The sequence below is a fragment of the Hemitrygon akajei genome, chromosome 10 (genome assembly GCF_048418815.1).
Source record: "Hemitrygon akajei chromosome 10, sHemAka1.3, whole genome shotgun sequence".
In the NCBI taxonomy this organism is placed as follows: domain Eukaryota; kingdom Metazoa; phylum Chordata; class Chondrichthyes; order Myliobatiformes; family Dasyatidae; genus Hemitrygon; species Hemitrygon akajei.
This window is the reverse complement of record NC_133133.1, coordinates 21,392,349-21,409,622: the sequence shown is the minus strand read 5'-3', so window position 1 is coordinate 21,409,622 and position 17,274 is coordinate 21,392,349. Positions and strand designations below refer to the sequence as shown.

Genomic DNA, 17,274 nt, shown 5'->3' with positions numbered 1-17,274 from the left:
CAGCTTTACATGCATACTTTCAGTGCTGGATTAGAGGTAAATGCTTACCTAAGTCTTAGCAACCCCTCACTCATGCCTATTCCAAATCCCTCTTTTCTGACTGGTGGTGCTCCATTTCTAATTTGCTGTCTTCATCCAACCTATTCTCCCCAGCCTCCAATCCCTTTCCCCCACCATTGCTCTTACCAAACACTCCAGTCCTCATCTCTCCCCTCCCTTCACGACACACAAACATGTGCCAAGGTGCCCTCTCAGAATGTCGTGGCGTGTCCAACGAGGACCACACTGCACAACTTTAAACGCAAAACCGTGCAACACCTGACTTCCTGTGACAGACACCCGACACAGTGATACAACCACACTCTTTACCCCATCTCATCCAACCTCGTCCACCCATTTGACTGCTTTGGAGCATTCTGGTCATAAAGAACACCATTCAGAAGCAAAGATAGACTGAGCTGCAAATTTGGCAAAAAATTATCTTCAAAGATAACACAGCACTGAATATTTGTTGTCTGTCTGGAGATTATCTGCCTTACTTATATAGTATTTTTTCTCCTGCACTGACATACATTATCACTGTACAACCTGTTCCGAGTTCTCTGCCAATACCATTCTATTAATAGTCATTGTGAAACATATGATAGTGATTTTCAGTTACTGTCTGTGGGGATATGACCTGACCTGTGCTTGACTCCTCCCTAAAATAAGGACTGAGATCAGAAGGCTGAAATGTGGGGGTGGGGGAGCGTGGTGGGTGTCTATGAACCCAGATGAGGTACTCCACCTGTCCTACGGCACCTAGAATATGTCTCGTAGTGTGCACGGCCCAAAATCTCCAGGAAATGAAAATGTTCCACTGCTGGCAACCCAGGAGAACATTCATTCGGTTTTCCTTTTGGCTACACTTCTTTAGTCCATTTGTGGAACTAGAATAAGAGTACTAGGGTGTGGAAACAGCCCTTCATGTCCTGGTTGTCCATCCAAGTTAGTCCCCTTTGTCTGCATCTGGCCTATATCCCTCAAAGCCTCTCCTATCTGTGTATCAGTCCAATTGTATTTAAGTGTTACTAATGTACTGTATCTGCCTCAATCACTTCCTCTGGCATCTCATTCAATTTACTGACCACCCTCTGGGAGAAGAAGTTGCCCCTTGACCCTTTTAAATCTTTCCTCCCTGACCTTAAATCTAAGCCCTTTAGTATTGGATTCCCTTTCTCTGAGAAAAAGACCGTGTGAATTAACCCTGTCTGAGCCCTTCATGATTTGATACACCTCTACAAGGTCAGCCCCTCCATCTCCCACACTCCAAGAAGCAAAGTGCTAACCTGCTCAACCTCTCCATATACAGTAACTCGGGCAATTTTTAGATAGAAACAGATTGGAGACGGAAGTGGATGTGGAGAGGATGTTTCCTATAGTTTGGGGAGTCCAGGACCTGAATACAGAGATAAGGAGGAATTTCTTCAGCCAGAGGGTAGTGAATCTGTTGGATTCATTGGCAGCTATGGAGGCCAAATCTCTGGGTATGTTTAAGGCAGAGGTTGATATGATCTTGATTAATAAGGATGTCAAACGTTATGGAGAGAAGGTAGGAGAATGAGATTGAGAGGGATAGTAAATCAGTCATGATGGAATGGCAGAGCAGACTTAATGGGCTGAATGGCCTAAATCTGCTTTCACATTTTATGGTCTTATGGACCAGATACCCAACAGGTGTGGAAGAAATAGGATTATTGGGTCAATAATGGTGGCAGAATGAGCAAATGAATTAACTATATATTCTCGAACTATGCATAGTCTCGAGCCCAGTTTGAAATCTGCAGAGAAGCAGGCACCTACACTGGGATTGACCGGGACTGACTGGGTCACTGCAGGGAATGCATTCTGTGTCCAGCAATCCTCCAAGCCGGGTTTTCCTGTAGAATCTGGAAAAGTATAAAGGAGAAGATTAATTGAGGACCTGAAGACCAATAGCAAACAGGACTGCAGAAGAGGAATGATGATCGGCATAGTTCTAAAAAAAAGCGCCAATAAAAGTGCATTTATGATTTCACCACACATGAATCTCATAGCACTTTTCCTGTGGATGCACATTCAACATTGCAGGATCAGAGTTTTCCCCTCCACCACAGATTTCTGAATGGCCCATGAACACTACCTCACTAATTGCTCTCTTTGGCTTGATTAATTTATTTACTTACTTACTTAATTCATTCATGCGGGATGTGCCGTGTCGTATGACGTGAGCAATCACGGTCTTTCCATGACCATGAATGATTTGGCAAATGTTTCTACAGAAGTGGTTTGCCACTGTGACCCCAGCCATTATCAATACCCTTCGGAGATTGCCTGCCTGGTGTCAGTAGCTGCACAACCAGGACTTGTGATAGGCACCTGCTGCTCATATGACCATCCACCACCTGCTCCCGTGCTTCACGTGACCCTAATCAGGCGAGGTCAGGGAAGGGCTCAGGAAGTGCTGCACTTTGCCCAAGGTGTGACCTGCAGGCTAGCGGACGGAAAGAGTGCCTTACACCTCCACCTTGCCAGCCCACTCACTTATATACACCAGGGGCAATTTACAGTGGCCCATTAACCTATAATACTCCCCGTTTTTTGAATACGGGAGGAAACTGGAGAACTGGGAGACAACCCACAGAGGAGACCATATAAACTCTATATATAGACAGTAATGGAGGTTAGGATTGAAAACAGTTCGCTAGAGCTGGGAGGCAGCAGCCCTACAAGCTGTGTCCCTGAGAAAGAGTACCACTAACTCTGGTTATGCGATAGCTGACCCTGATCACGGGGATAAGCATGTGCTACACCTTGCCCAAGGGTGACCTGCAGGCTCACGGAAGGAAGGAGCCTCTTACACCTCCTTTGGTCAAGACGCATCTCTACCCCACCATCCTTTACTTACTTATATATCTTTTTTTTATTCATTTGCATGCTTGCTGGTTATTTATTCTTGTAACCTATAGTAATTTTATCTGCAATGCCCTGTACTGCTGTTGCAGAACAACATATTTCATGACATATGCCAGTGATATTAAACCTGATTCTGATTGTGATTCTGACATTTACAAAATGATGCGAAGAACTCCTGCTGTTTCACAGTCAGTACAGAGCGTAGGAATGCTACCCAGTTGTAACCTGATACTGGGGAAGACCTGGAAACAGAGACAGTGCTAAAGGAAAAGGATATGTATGTTGACAGTTAACCTACCGCTCTTGGTTAACTGTCAACATATATATCCCTTTCAAGCTCTAAATGTGCATTCTCCCATTTGTAATAAGGTAATTGCTGTCTTGTAACAAGCCTGAAGTATTGATGGCTCTCCAAGTGCACAAGCTGCCTATGAAATTCACTGCTTCATAATCTAAATGAGTAAACCGTCTCGCTGTTGTCAGTGAAACTGTTGCCATAAAATAACGACATGTCTTTGAGTCATAGAGTCAGAGCTGTCCAGCACAGAAATGGGTCATACTGCCCCAATGTACATGCAGACCATTTTACTCATGTACACTAATCCTATTTAAAGAGAAATGTTAGCTTTATTTGTCAAATGCACATTGAAACACTATTACAGTGAAATGTATCATTTTGCACCACAGCGAATCAAATCGAACCAGCCCATTAATGCAAGTATCTAATCAGCCAGTCATGTGGCAACAATTCAATGCATTAAAGCCTACAGACATGATCAAGAAGTTCAGTTATTGTTCAGGCCAAACTTCGGAATGGGGAAGAAATGTGATCCAAGTGACCTTGAGCATGGAATGATTGTTGGTGCCAGATGGAAACAGCTGATTTCTTAGGATTTTTAAGCATGACAGTCTCTAGAGTTTACAGAGAATGGTGTGAAAACAATCCAGTGAGTGGCAGTTCTGTGCGCGAAAATGCCATGTTGAGAGGTCAAGGGAAAATGCCCAGGTGAGTTCAAGCTGACAGGAAGGTGACAGTAACTCAGACACCCGCACCACAACAATGGTGTGCAGCAGAGCATTCCTGAATCCACATTAAATCAAAGCTTGAAGTAGATGGGCTATAGCAGCAGAAGATCACTTTATTAGGTCCAGGAGTCCACTGAGTGCATGTCCCTTGTAATTTTGCGTGCCTCTGTCAGGTCACTCTTCAGCCTCCTTTGTTCCAGGTAAAACACAAGAACATCAGAAAGTAAGATCAGGAGCAGGTGACTTAGCCCTTTACGCTTTCCCCTCAGTACTCAGTATGAGCTTGGCCAATCAATGCAGGCCTCAACTCGGGCCTGTCCCTTCTGGTACCTCATCTTTAGCTAAGATGCAAAAATTACTGCCAGAGCCCCATCCACCTCCTCCCTTTCTCCTATAGCGACCTTGGACAGATCTTGGAATATTCAGTATAGTGACTGACACTCCAGTTCAGAAGGTGGCGGTAATGGGAGGGGAGGAGGGGAGCAGGGGAGGCACCCCTCCCCCCAAGGCAGCGGACACTCTGTCTGGCTAAAGCTGAGGTGAAGTTGACACTGGCCAGAGACACCACATGCAAAGCTGCGGGGCCCAATAATATACCAGGTCAGGTTCTGAAAAAACTGCGCAGCCTAGCTGATAAAGGTGCAGACAGACATATTCAACATTTCTTCGGGACAATCCATTGTCCCCTCGATTTTCAAGTTGGCAGCCATCATTCCAGTGCCAAGGAAGGCCACAGTAACCTGCCTAAATGACTATCGTCTGGTAACATTAACATCAACCATTATGAAATGCTTTGAGCAGCTGGTCATGGAGCACATTAAAGCCCTTCTCCTGGCTACAGTGGACCCTTTCCAGTTTGCTTATCTCTGGAATCGATCCACTGATGACGCAGTAGCCTGTGCCTTCCACTCTGTCCTGTCTTGTATGCCAGACTGCTGTTTATAGTCTTCAGTTCGGTGTTCAACACCATCATACCCCAGAAACTGGTGGGGAAACTGTCCGTGCTGGGTTTCAACTGCTACCTCTGCAATTGGATACTGGACTTCTTAACAGTAAGGCAACAGCCAGTATGCGAGGGCAGGAATGTCTCTCATCTTATTATGCTGAGCACTGGCGATCCCCAAGGCTGTAAGCTCATCTGCTACTAAAGCAATGACTGTGTCGCAGGATCCAGCTCAAACCGCGTCATCAAGTTTGACGACCTTGTTGAGAACAATGACGAGATGGCATATAGAGAGGAGTGAAGTGGCTGGTGAATTGGTGAGGGGAGAACAGCCTAAGCCTACACGTGAAGAAGATAAACCATTGTGGACTTCAGGGAAGTGTGGATGAACCACACCCCCCTCTACAAATACTTGGCTCCTCTGTAGAGGGAGTTAAGTGCACCAAGTTCACAGCATGGATGGCCTCACCTGGTTCCTTAATATCATCTTCCTGATAAAGAAGGCACAGTGTCACTTCCACTTCCTAAGAAGATGGAGGCAAGCAAGGATGTCCCCATTTTACAGGAGCACCATTGAGAACATCCTGACAAGTTGCATCTCCATCTGGTATAGGAGCAGTTGAGCATCAGATCTGAAGTCCCTACAAAGGACTGTGAGAACAGCTGAGAGGATTTTAAGGTTCTCCCTACCATCCATTGGGGACATTTATCAGAAGTGTTGCATACACAGGACCCTTAGTGTTATTAAGGATCTCACCCATCCATCCAGCATCCTCTTTGACTTTCTACCATCAGGCAGGAGACTCCGGTGCATAAAAACAAGAATGGTCACGATAAGAAAATACTTCTTTCCCCAGACCATTAGGCTTCCGAACTCCCATCCGTATTGTATTCAAAGTGTCACTAGTTAATCTGTTACATACCTTACAATATTTAATATTAATGCACTTTTGTTTATCTGTTTGTAGATTTTATCCTTACTGTCATAAATTATTGTATGTTATGTGTACTACTGTGCTTTTCACCTTGGTTTGAAAAATCATTATCTCCATTCTATATACAGTGCCTATAAAAAGTATTTACTCCCTTTGGAAGTTTTCGTGTTGTATTGTTTTTAAGTGGCCATGTCAGAGTCCAGACTTCGATTCAATTGAGAACTTGTGGCTGAACTTGAAAAGGACTGTTCACTCATGATCCCCATGCAATCTGACAGAGCTTGAGCAGTTTTGTAAAGAAGAATGGGGAAAAACTGCAGTATCCAGATGTGCAAAGCTGATAGAGACCAATCCACACAGACTTAAGGCTGTAATTGCTGCCAAAGGTGCAGCTACTAAATACTGACTTGAAGGGGGTTGAGCAATAATGCAATTAATTGTTTAGTAATTGTAATAAATTTGGATCACCTTGTAGAGATCTGTTTTCACTTTCACTTTTTCTGTTGATCAGTGTCAAAAAAAGTCAAATTAAATCCACTGTGATTCCATATTGTAAAACAATAAAACATGAAAACTTCTGGGGGGGGGGGGGCAAATACTTTTTATATTTTAAGTTAAATGACAATAACTTGACTTGATGGAACATATCAGTGATAAATCCTCATTATTTTTGAAACTCTGGTTTCAATAACATTGGTGTATCAAGGGAAATGCACATCAGTTGAAAAACCCCAGCACACTTACCCAGGCAAGCATTTCCCGCACACAGCATTACTAGAGACTGTGCAATTCACTTCCTGAAATCGATTCACAAGGGAGCAAGAGAGACACCGTTTGCACTTCTGCCGTCCCCAACCTTCCTTGTACCTGTTGGGTCTGCAGGCCACACACTGAGCATCAGCCCCAACTCCAAAACCGCAGTCCTGCAACAAGTGGACAATTGCAGAAAGGTTACGGTACGGACAAAGGTCATTCACTGTAGTGTCTTTATGCTACTCTGTGCTTGTCCATATCTCCTACCAACTTCTCATAGCCCTGCAATATATATATATTTCTTATTTCAAAAACATATCCACCTCTTTTTGAAATTGAGAATTGCATCAGCCTAACATCCCCTGGCAAAGTTGTCCATATACTAAGTATCCAATGTATTAAAAGTGCTTGTTCTCACATCTCTTTGAGTTGTTTCACTGGTTACATTCACTCCATTTCCTCTGCTTTTTTTATATCAAAAGAAATAGGAGCAGAATGAGGCCAAGCAGCCATTATAGTCTTCTCCGCCATTCGATCATGGCTGATTCTTCATCCCTCTCAATGCCATTTTCCTGCTTCCTTTCAGTAATTTTTGATGCCCTGACCAAACAATAAGCTGTCAACTTCAACTTTATACAGTATATACCCAATGACTTGGGCTCCAGGATGTCTGGGGCATAGCGTTCCACAAATCCACCATCCTCTGGTTAAAGGAATTCTTCCTCATCTCTGTTCTAAAGGTAAATCTTTGAATTTTAATGTCCAATAGTGATGGAGTCTCGGGAAAGAAGGCACCCTGATGAAGGCACCCTCTTCGCATTCTCTATGTCGGCCTTTCAATTTTCAATAGGTTTCAAAAAGGCCCCCCTCATTCGCAGAATGATCAGTTTGCTTGTAATTGTCACCCTCTAGACCAGTGGTTCCCAACCTTTTATATGCCATGAACCCCTACCAACAGGATGGAAATCACTTCTCTGGATTCTTGACAATCAGTACCTTCATGCCTTTAAGTATTTTCAAAAAAGATTTATGAGAATATTCTCAGGACTCAAGGCAAGGACTTTATTCCCTGTACTTTGGGAGACCTAGATTATAAATGTCTCTAAACATTATGAAGGGTGAAGAGATGAGATATGAGATAGGGTGAAAGCACAGAGTCTTTCTCCCCCAGGGATATGGAACAAGCATCTCAGGCACGTAGTTTTAAGGTGAGAAGGGAAACAATAGGGGCTGAGGAGCAATTTCATCATGCATATGGTGATATGCGCCAATGCAACAAGTTGTCATGGGACGTGATAAAGGCAAGTATAATAATAACGTTTAAAAAGCATTTGGCTAGGAAAGGTTTAAAGGAATGCATTCAACTGCAAGCAGATAGGACTAGCTTTAGGGCCTTATTCTGTGTTGTATTGATTTATGACCCTACATACCTTTGTTTGATCCCCTCTCTGCCTCTACAATTTCAAGGAAAACAACATAACTTCTTTCAATGTTCTTCATCTCTGGAGTAATGATAATAAATCTCTTCTGAATCTTCTCTATAGCTCTTGCACCTTTTCTAGAGTAAACTCAGAGAGCATATGTAACATGAAGAGGAAACCCACACCGCTGCAGACAAGGCTATTATTGCAGGAAAGCTGATTGGATGCAGACATCTGGTTGGATTCCATCCTACTCAGCCAATTGTAAATGTTTTGTATGCTCTGCACGACAACCAAGAGAGAGAAGGCAGCTTTGATCTCAGGTCTGGTTACTTAATGAGCAGAGTACCCTAACAGATGCACAGAACCAACCTTTTGGTGCCCAAGCCTCAACCCCTCCAAATGTGCTGCTGCTATTGTCAAACTATATAGTTACCAATGGTGTCAAAATGGTTGTTGAGATGCATCTGGTGTGGTAGTGTAGTGGGCAGTGCTTGTGGCTCTCACTTTCAGTTTCCACAGCTGGCTAGCAGTCTTGCTGAATGTGTAAGTCTCTCCCTACCAGTACATAGCCTCTCCATCTCTCCAACAGCAAGGCTCATGTGCCTCCTCCCTGGCAACACACAGAAACTGAACTCCTTTCAGACTCGGGCTGAACTACAGAGGACGGGAAGGAGGTCTGGCCCCTGCACACATAGCACGCAGGCCCACCGGTGTGTGTGCACACACACTGGTGCTCATGAACCACATCCCCAGCTATGGGTAAACAGACCCACTGCCTTGTGTGCCACCTCAGGAGAGACAATGGCTACCAGACAGCAAATCCAAAGTGGAGCCCCTAAGGCAGTTGGACATCATTCAACATCCGTCCGGCAGCTCCTGCAGCCAAGCTGGAACCGAACGTATTGCTTCATAAGCTTTCCTTTAGACTACACTGGTGAGGCCGAAAGGCGAAAGGTGAGGCTTTTCAGGATCTCCATACCTTCCGCCCAGGCTTGTGATGATGATGATCATAACTTATTGTCCTTCCAGACAGATGGATGATAACCAACCTATAGTTACCAATGCTGTAACACCATAAGACATAGGAAAAGAATTAGGCCATTCAGCATAAAGAGTCTGCTCCACCATTCCTGACTGATTTATTACCCCTCTGAACTCCATTCTGCCTTCTCCCCTAACCTTTGATACCCTGACAAATTAAGAACCTATCAAACTCCATTTTAAATACCCACTGATTTGGCCTCCCTCTCCACAACTGACGGTGGCAATGAATTCCAAAAACTCTATTCTGAGGATGCACCCTCCGGTTCTAGACTTCTCCTCTGTAGGAAGCATCCTCACCACATCCACTCTATCTGGGCCTTTCAATATCCAAAAGGTTTTAATGAGATCCCCCCTCATTTTTCTAAACTCCAGCAAGTACAGACTCAGGGCCATCAAATGCTACCTACACATTAACCCTTTCATTCTGGAATCATTCTCAGGAAAGTTCCCTGGACTGTCTCCAACGCCAGCAATTTTTTTTCTTAGATAACATCATCATTACATGCTGTGTTGTATGACATGGGTGATCATGATCCCATGACCATGATTGTTCTGGGCAAACATCTCTACAGAAATGGTTTGCCATTGACTTCTTCTGGGCAGTGTCTTTACATGATGGGTGACCTCAGCCATTATCAATACGCTTCAGAGATTGTCTGCCTGGCATCAATGTTCACATAACCTGGACTTACTAGATAAGTGGCCCAAGTGTAGTTTGACCAATGCCTTACAAAGCCTCAGCATTATATCCTTGCTGTTATATTCTAGTCCACTCGAAATGAATGTTAACATTGCATTTACCATCATTACCAATGACTCAACCTGCAAGTTAATCTTTATAGAATCCTGCACTAGGACTCCCAAGTCCCTCTGAACCTCTGATTTTTTTTTTTTAAACTTTCTTCCTGTTTAGAAAATAGTCCATGCCTTTGTTCCTTCTACCAAAGTGCATGACCAAATACTTCACTACGCTACATTCCAATCTGCCACTTGCCCATTTTCTCAATCTGTCCAAGCTCTTCTGCAAATTCCCTGCTTCATCAACACTACCTGACCCTCCACCTATCTTTGTAGCATCCACAAATTTGGGCACAGAGCCAACAATTATGTCCTCCAAATCACTGTAATATAACGTGAAAACAGCGGTCCCAATACTGACCAATGTGCACCAGTACTAGACGTTGGCAGCCACCCAGAAAAAGCCCCTTTTATTCCCACTCTTTGACTCCTGCCTTCAGACAATCTTCTATTCATGTTAGAATCTTTCCAATAATCCCATGGGCTCTTATCTTGTTAAGCAGACTCATGTGCAGCATCTTGTCAAAGGGCTTGTGAAAATCCATGTAAACAACATCCACTGAATCTCTTTTGTCAATACTGCCTGCTATCCTGCAAAGAATTCCAACAGATTTATCAGGCAAGATTTTCACTTGAGGTGAACATGCTGACTTTAGCCTATTTTACCAAGTGTCTCTAAGTACCCCAAAACCTCATCCTTTATAATGGACTCCAAAAGCTTCCCAACCACTTAACTCAGATTTACTGGGCTATAATTTCCTTTCTTCTGTCTTCCTCCCTTCCTCCAGAGGGAGTGGCATTTGCAATCTTCTAATCCACTGAAAACATTCCAGTATGTAGTTTCTCCCCTCCTTCCGCTCCCCCACCTTTTTATTCGGGCATCTTCCCCCCCTCCTCTCAGTCCCGAAGAAGAGTCTCAGCCCAAAACATCGACCGTTGGTTCGCTTGTTCTCTTCCATTGTTGCTCCTGGCCTGCTGAGTTCTCCCAGCACTTTGTGTGCGTTGCTTTGAATTTCCAGAAGCGACAGACTTTCTTGTGCATATGATCATTACTAATGCCTCAACAATCTCTTAAGCTATCTTTTTCAGTATCCCTGGAGTATAGTCCATCTGGTCCAGGTGGCTTATCTACCTTCAGATCTTTCAGCTTCGCAAGCACTTTCTCCTTTGTTATAGCAACTACACTCACTTCTGCCCCCTGATACACTCACATTTCTGCCATACTGTTAGTGTATTCCACCGTGATGTGACATAAAATACTCATTAAGTTTGTCCGTCATTTCTTTGTCCCAAATTACACCTCTCCAATGTCAGTTTCCAGTGGTCTGATAACTGCTCTCGTCTCTCTTTAGCTCTTTACATATCTGAAGAAACATTTGGTATCGTCTTTTATATAATTGGCTACCTTACTTCCTTACTTCAATATTTCTTTCCTTACAGGTTTTTTTTACTTGCTTTCTGTTGGTTTTAAAAAGCTTCTCAATCTTCTAACTTGCCACTAATTTTTGCTATGTCATATACCCACTTTTTTGTTTTTATGCTGTATTTGTCTCTCCTTGTCAGCCATAGTTGTGTCATTCTCTAATTAGAATACTTCTTCACTGTTAGAGATGTATCAATTCTGAATATCTACCAGCCATTGTTATTCTACCTTCATCCCTGCTAGAATTCTCTTTCAATCAGCTCTGGCCAGCTCCTCTCTCATGCCTCTGTAATTCCCTTTTCTCCACTGTAACATCGATACATCTGACTTTATCTTTCCCCTCTCAAACTGTAGGATAAATTCTATCATATTATGATCACTGACCCCTAAGAGTTCCTTTACCTCAAGCTCCCTAATCAAATCAGGTTTATTACACAACACCCAATCCAGAATTGTCTTTCCCCTAATGGGCTCTACCACAAGCTGCACTAAAAAGGCATCTTGTAGACAGTCCAGAAATACTCTCCCTTGGGATCCAGCACTAATCCGATTTCCCAATCCATATGCATATTGAAATGCACCATGATTATTGTAACATTGCCCTTTTTACATACCTTTTCTATTTCCTGTTGTAATTTGTATCACACATCCTTGGCTGCTGTTCAAAGCCCTTTATATAACTTCCATCAGGGTCTTTTTACCCTTGCGGTTTCTTAACACTACTCACAAGGATTCTACATCTTCTGATCCTGTGCCAATTCTTTCTAATGATTTGATTTCAATTTTTTACCAGCAGAGTCACTGCACCCCATACGATACAACACTTAGGATCCCAACTATGATCTTCTTTCAGCTATGACTCAGTGAGGCCCACAACGTCATACCCGCCAATCTCTAACTGCACTAGAAGATCATCTACCTTATTCTGTATACCGTGTACAATCAAATATATCCTCTTCAGTCCTGCATTCCTTGTCCTTTTCCATTTTACCCCCATGCTACAATGTAGTTCATTCCACTGACTAAAATTTTGCCCTACCATCTGCCTTCTTCACAGTCTTATTAGCTGCTTAAATACCAACTGCCCATCCTTAGCTCTATCACATTGGTACCGATCCCCCTGCCAAATTAGTTTAAACCCTCCCCAAAACATCTAGCAAACCTTCCTGCAAGGATGTTGATCCCCCTCTGTTTCAGATGCCACCTGTTCTTTTTGTACAGGTCATACCTTTCCCAGAAGAGCTCCCAATGATCCAGAAATCTGAAACATTGCCCCTTGCTCCAGTTCCTGAGCCATACATTCATCTGCCAAATCATCCTATTCTTACACTCCCTGTGCTTCAGTACCCTCAATGTTAAACAGGAGTAATTGCTGGAGATAAAGAATGAGGCAGAGGCATTATCAAATTAATATTCGCAAGCTGCCAGAGTGCCACTGGGTTTCTGGCAATATTTGAGCAACCTGTGCATTGTGTAATAAATTCAATGCCCCAAAATTGCCAACATTTACTCCCATTGATGTGAGGAAGCTTGTGATCCAAGGGAGTCATGTGAAGTTGGAGAAATTCCAAGCATCTCCACAGACAAGTCCACCATGGCCACTTTGAACGGCAGAGCACAGTTTGCCTCAGAACCCAATGTATTCCTACCAAGTTCAACTGATGTACATTCAACAACCCCATTCATTTGTACAGAGAGGAATGTCAATGAGGGAGAGATACAAGTTCCAATTAACATTCAGCTTGTTGAAGGAATTGACTTGATTTGAAAATATGCAAATTTTAAGTGTTTCAAGTGCTGTATTTTAATTGCCAAATTCATGCAGTTAATTTGTATTTAAAGAAAGATTAGCTTTATTTGTCACATGTACATTGAAACATCAAAACATACAGTGAAATGTGTTGTTTGTGTCAAATCAAATCAGCGAAGTTTGTGTATGGGGCAGTCCACAACTGTCACCGTGCTTCCAGTGCCATCATTATAGACACGCAACCTGCTAACCCTAACCATACATCTTTGGAATGTATAAGAAAGCTGGAGCAACCAGTGGAAACCCACAGGTCACAGTGAGAACGTCCAAACTCCTTGCAGATTGTGGCTGGAATTGAACTCCAATCGACGATCACTGGCACCCACCAAAATTGAACATTTGCCAACAATATGTTGGGTGGACCACTAACTCTGAAAATACAGTGGATTCTGATTCATTGGAACATCAGTAAATCAGGGCAGCCAATTTTTTGGGACAACTCTTCAAAGAACAAAAACTAATCAAGAAAACATTTGGGACTCCTTTTGTTTATTTGGGACATAATGCTGCTTAATTGGGGCAGGAAATTGTTGCCAAACAGTTTATAACTAGTGTCAGTCATGTTCACCCCTGTAGCTGTTAGAAACTGCACTCTTAGAGTGAACAGTTTTTAAATACTGTCGGTTATGTGTTGGTGTTCAAAAAGAATAATCAGTGAATTTTGTCACTGATAGTTAGCAAGAAATAAATAGTAAGACAATTCAGAACTTTTGCTCATTGTGGTTCAAGACTTGAAGATGCCAAAAACAGCTAGAGTGAAAATGAAATTATTTCACTACTTCAACAAGTTAGAAACTATGAAGAATTTAAAGGTATCGACTATCATCTTGAGTGTTACAATGAATATAAAGATTTGGAGGATACAATCATCAAAAAGATTGTATGAAGGCAGTTCATTATCTGCTCCAGATGTCTACACTGATTAAGTTCATTTACTGTCAATCAAAAGGTGACTTATCTACCTTCAGACCTTTCAGTTTCCCAAGAATCTTCTCTCCAGTAATAGTAACTTCAAATGCTTCATGACACCTGACACCTGGAACTTCCACCATGCTACTCATGTCTTCCACAGTGAAGACTGATGCAAAATTCTTAATCAGTTCGTCTGACATTTCCTTGTTCCCGATATCCACTCCTGCCTCTCTTTTACACTTTATGTATCTAAAGAATCTTTTGGTATCCTTTTTAATATTACTGTCTATCTTAGTTTCGTATTCCATCTTTACCTTCTTAATGATTTATTTACAAACGTTTGTAGTTGCCTTCTGTTGGTTTTTAATAACTTTCCAATCTAACTTCCCACTAATATTTGTACTATTATGTACCCACTCTTTGGCTTTTATGTTAGCTTCGACTTCTCTTATTAGCCACAGTTGTGTTATCTTGCCTTTAGAATTCTTCTTCCTCAATGGAAAGTATATATCCTGTGCCTTCCAAGTTGCTTCCAGAAATTCCAGCTGCTCTGCCGTCATTCCTGCCAGTGTTCCTTTCCAATCAATTCTGGCCAACTCCTCCCTCATGCCTTGGTAATTCCCTTTACTCCACTGTAATACTGATACATTTGACTTTAGCTTCACCTTCTCAAATTTCAGGGTGAATTTGACCATATTATGATCACTTGCCCCCAAGGGTTCTTTTACCTTAAGGTCTTTAACCAATTCTGGTTCATTGCACAACACCCAATTCAGAATAGTTGATCTTCTAGTATGCTTAACCACGAGCTGCTCTAAAAAGCCACCTCGTCGGTACTCTTGAAATTCCCTTTCCTGTAATCCAGCACCAATCTGATTTTCCCAATCTACCCACATATTGAAGTCCTCCATGACTATTGTAATATTGCCCTCTGGCATACATCTTCTATCTCTCATTGTAATTTGTAGACCACATCTTTACTAATGTTTCGGAGTCTGTATACAACTCCCATCAGTGTTTTTATACCCTTGCAGTTCCCTAGCTCTATCTACAATGATTCACCAGTCAAGTCAGAACTCTCCTTCCTTACTGAGATTCTCATCCCAGTTCCTTCATAATATAGGCAGTCACCAAACCACTTGCTGCCAATTCTAAGCCGATATATCAATTTATTTTATTGGTTCTTAGAAAAACTTTAGAATTGATCATGTCAATGCAGTAAAGGAATAAAGATTCGTATATCAAAGGGTTTTCTCACCATAAGTAGTTCACACTTTGGAGTCAGAAACACAGTTAACGGTTCAAGACAATGGCTTTCCTATCAGAATTGATATGAGCAGCCATTTCAAATCATTGACCTGAATTTTTTTTGTTGTGTTGCCCTGTACTCGCAAGCTTGACCTGGTGAGCATTTTTGGCATTTTTGGCTGCTAATTTTAGATCACCACTTCTGCAGTACATTTTGCAACCCTTGCAGAGTGGACACATTGCAAGCTCCCTGGACAGCTGCATACCTTCGACACTTCTTGTCCTGGTCCACACTCCTTACACAATTTGCAGTTTCTGTCGACATCCACGTACTCATTCTCCTGGCAAGTATTCAAGCTCGCAAAGACATTGAGTAGCTGGAGAAGAAGTCAAAAAGAGATAGATTATGCATGTTTTAACTTTGTACTTTGTACAGGTACTTCCTTGGCACACAGCTAGTACTCATGAACTAAGAGTCTGATCATTTCACTGTTTTTTTTAAATGTTGTTTTAACATATTTACACAGGGACTGTATCAATAAGAACAAAACACTTCTTTCAGGTGATGACAGCTCCAATTACATTAATACCAAGTTGTGGCAGTTCTGACGTGGGGTGAAAATATACGAGCAGCTCTGACAAACCCTCAATAGAATAAAAGAGCTCTCAAATGAAAGGTTAACCAAATAGTCTGGGCAGTCATAAATCCAGCTGTTCTGTGGGTAAACTCAAGGAAACAGTCCAGGCCTGGTCCAATCCTGGTGCGTACATTTCCAATCCCAGAACGGCATTTTGGCAAGGTTCAAAACCCGCACTGAACGAAACTCAATGCTCCATTTTTCTATGCCTGTGCTCAGCAGAAACTCTTTGCACGGAGAAGGTCAAAATGACAGCCAGGTGTCAGTGTGCCCCTGTCATCATGAAACAATGCTCCTCCAGCCCCAATCCGGGGATAGTGAAGTTCACATCCACACCAGCGATGACAGCTCCAGTAATAACAGGTAGTGTTAGTTACCGGATTAACAGCCAAACTCTGGAGCACTGGTCCAAATAAAGGAGTGTGAATTCCCTCCCAGGGTAACTAAGGGTTTTAAATTCAAGTACAGGGAAACTGTATAATTCAGCATCATGTTCAGCACAGCCACTGAGGACTGAAAACCTCTTCCTGTACTGTATTGTCCTATTCTATACAAGCCATTCTCTGCAATAGTTGCACAGACAATTGGTGCTGAGACAATAGAAGTGTTGTGTTTTCTCTTGGAAAAGTGATTTCATTCCTCAATGTTGGCATGCAGCACAATTATATAGATTGTGCCATTCAGACAATGCTCTTACTTTGGTTATATGTATATTATATGGTTAGTTTTAGTGTGCAAGTCCCTCAACACGTTGGATGATGTGTGCAGTGTGTACTTGACAGATTATCCAGTAAATCAGTACTTCCTAACCAAGTGTATGTTTTTAATTTTATAATTTTATTTTATTGTTTTAGTGGTGCTATGACGTTTATGAACCCTGTCGAAGTTTCTCTATTTTTGCACAAGTATGACCTAAAATATGATCAGATCTTCATGCAAGACCTAAAACTAGATAACACAAAACACATTATACTCATTCATTTATTGTGAAAAATGATCCAATATAACACGTATTTGTTGGAAAAAGTATGTGAAACTCTGGGGCAATGCCTTCTAGTAAAGCTATTTGGAGTCAGATGTCTAGCTCTACTGTATGTTATCCCGTGTGACATCTCACAGTTGTGACGAAAACACAGCAGGAGAGGCAAAATTCAAACCAGGCTGAAGCATAGAGGGATGAAGCCTCCTTTACCTATCATCTTGTTAGCGAATGTGCAGTCACTGGGATAAAAAAGATTGATCATCTCATGTCAAGGCTACTGTATCAGAGGCAAATGAGATCAATCTCAATTGTTTGTTACACTGAAACTTGGTTAAATGTGGATACACTGGATGCAGTGATATGACCAGAATGTTTTAGTTTTCAGAATGGATCGAACCGTGAAT

At 42.2% G+C, this 17,274-nt stretch overlaps 1 protein-coding gene across 1 annotated transcript in view; it reads right to left on the bottom strand.

The window, feature by feature from the left end:
* eda2r (ectodysplasin A2 receptor) overlaps positions 1-17,274 on the bottom strand; it is a 71,106-nt gene that overhangs the window by 33,251 nt on the left and 20,581 nt on the right. The window contains exons 3-5 of the mRNA XM_073057892.1: positions 15,517-15,627; positions 6,583-6,761; positions 1,843-1,928 (exon numbers count right to left, since the gene is read on the bottom strand). Of these exons, the coding sequence (XP_072913993.1) occupies positions 1,843-1,928; positions 6,583-6,761; positions 15,517-15,627 (376 nt within the window). The remainder of the gene's footprint in view (positions 1-1,842; positions 1,929-6,582; positions 6,762-15,516; positions 15,628-17,274) is intronic.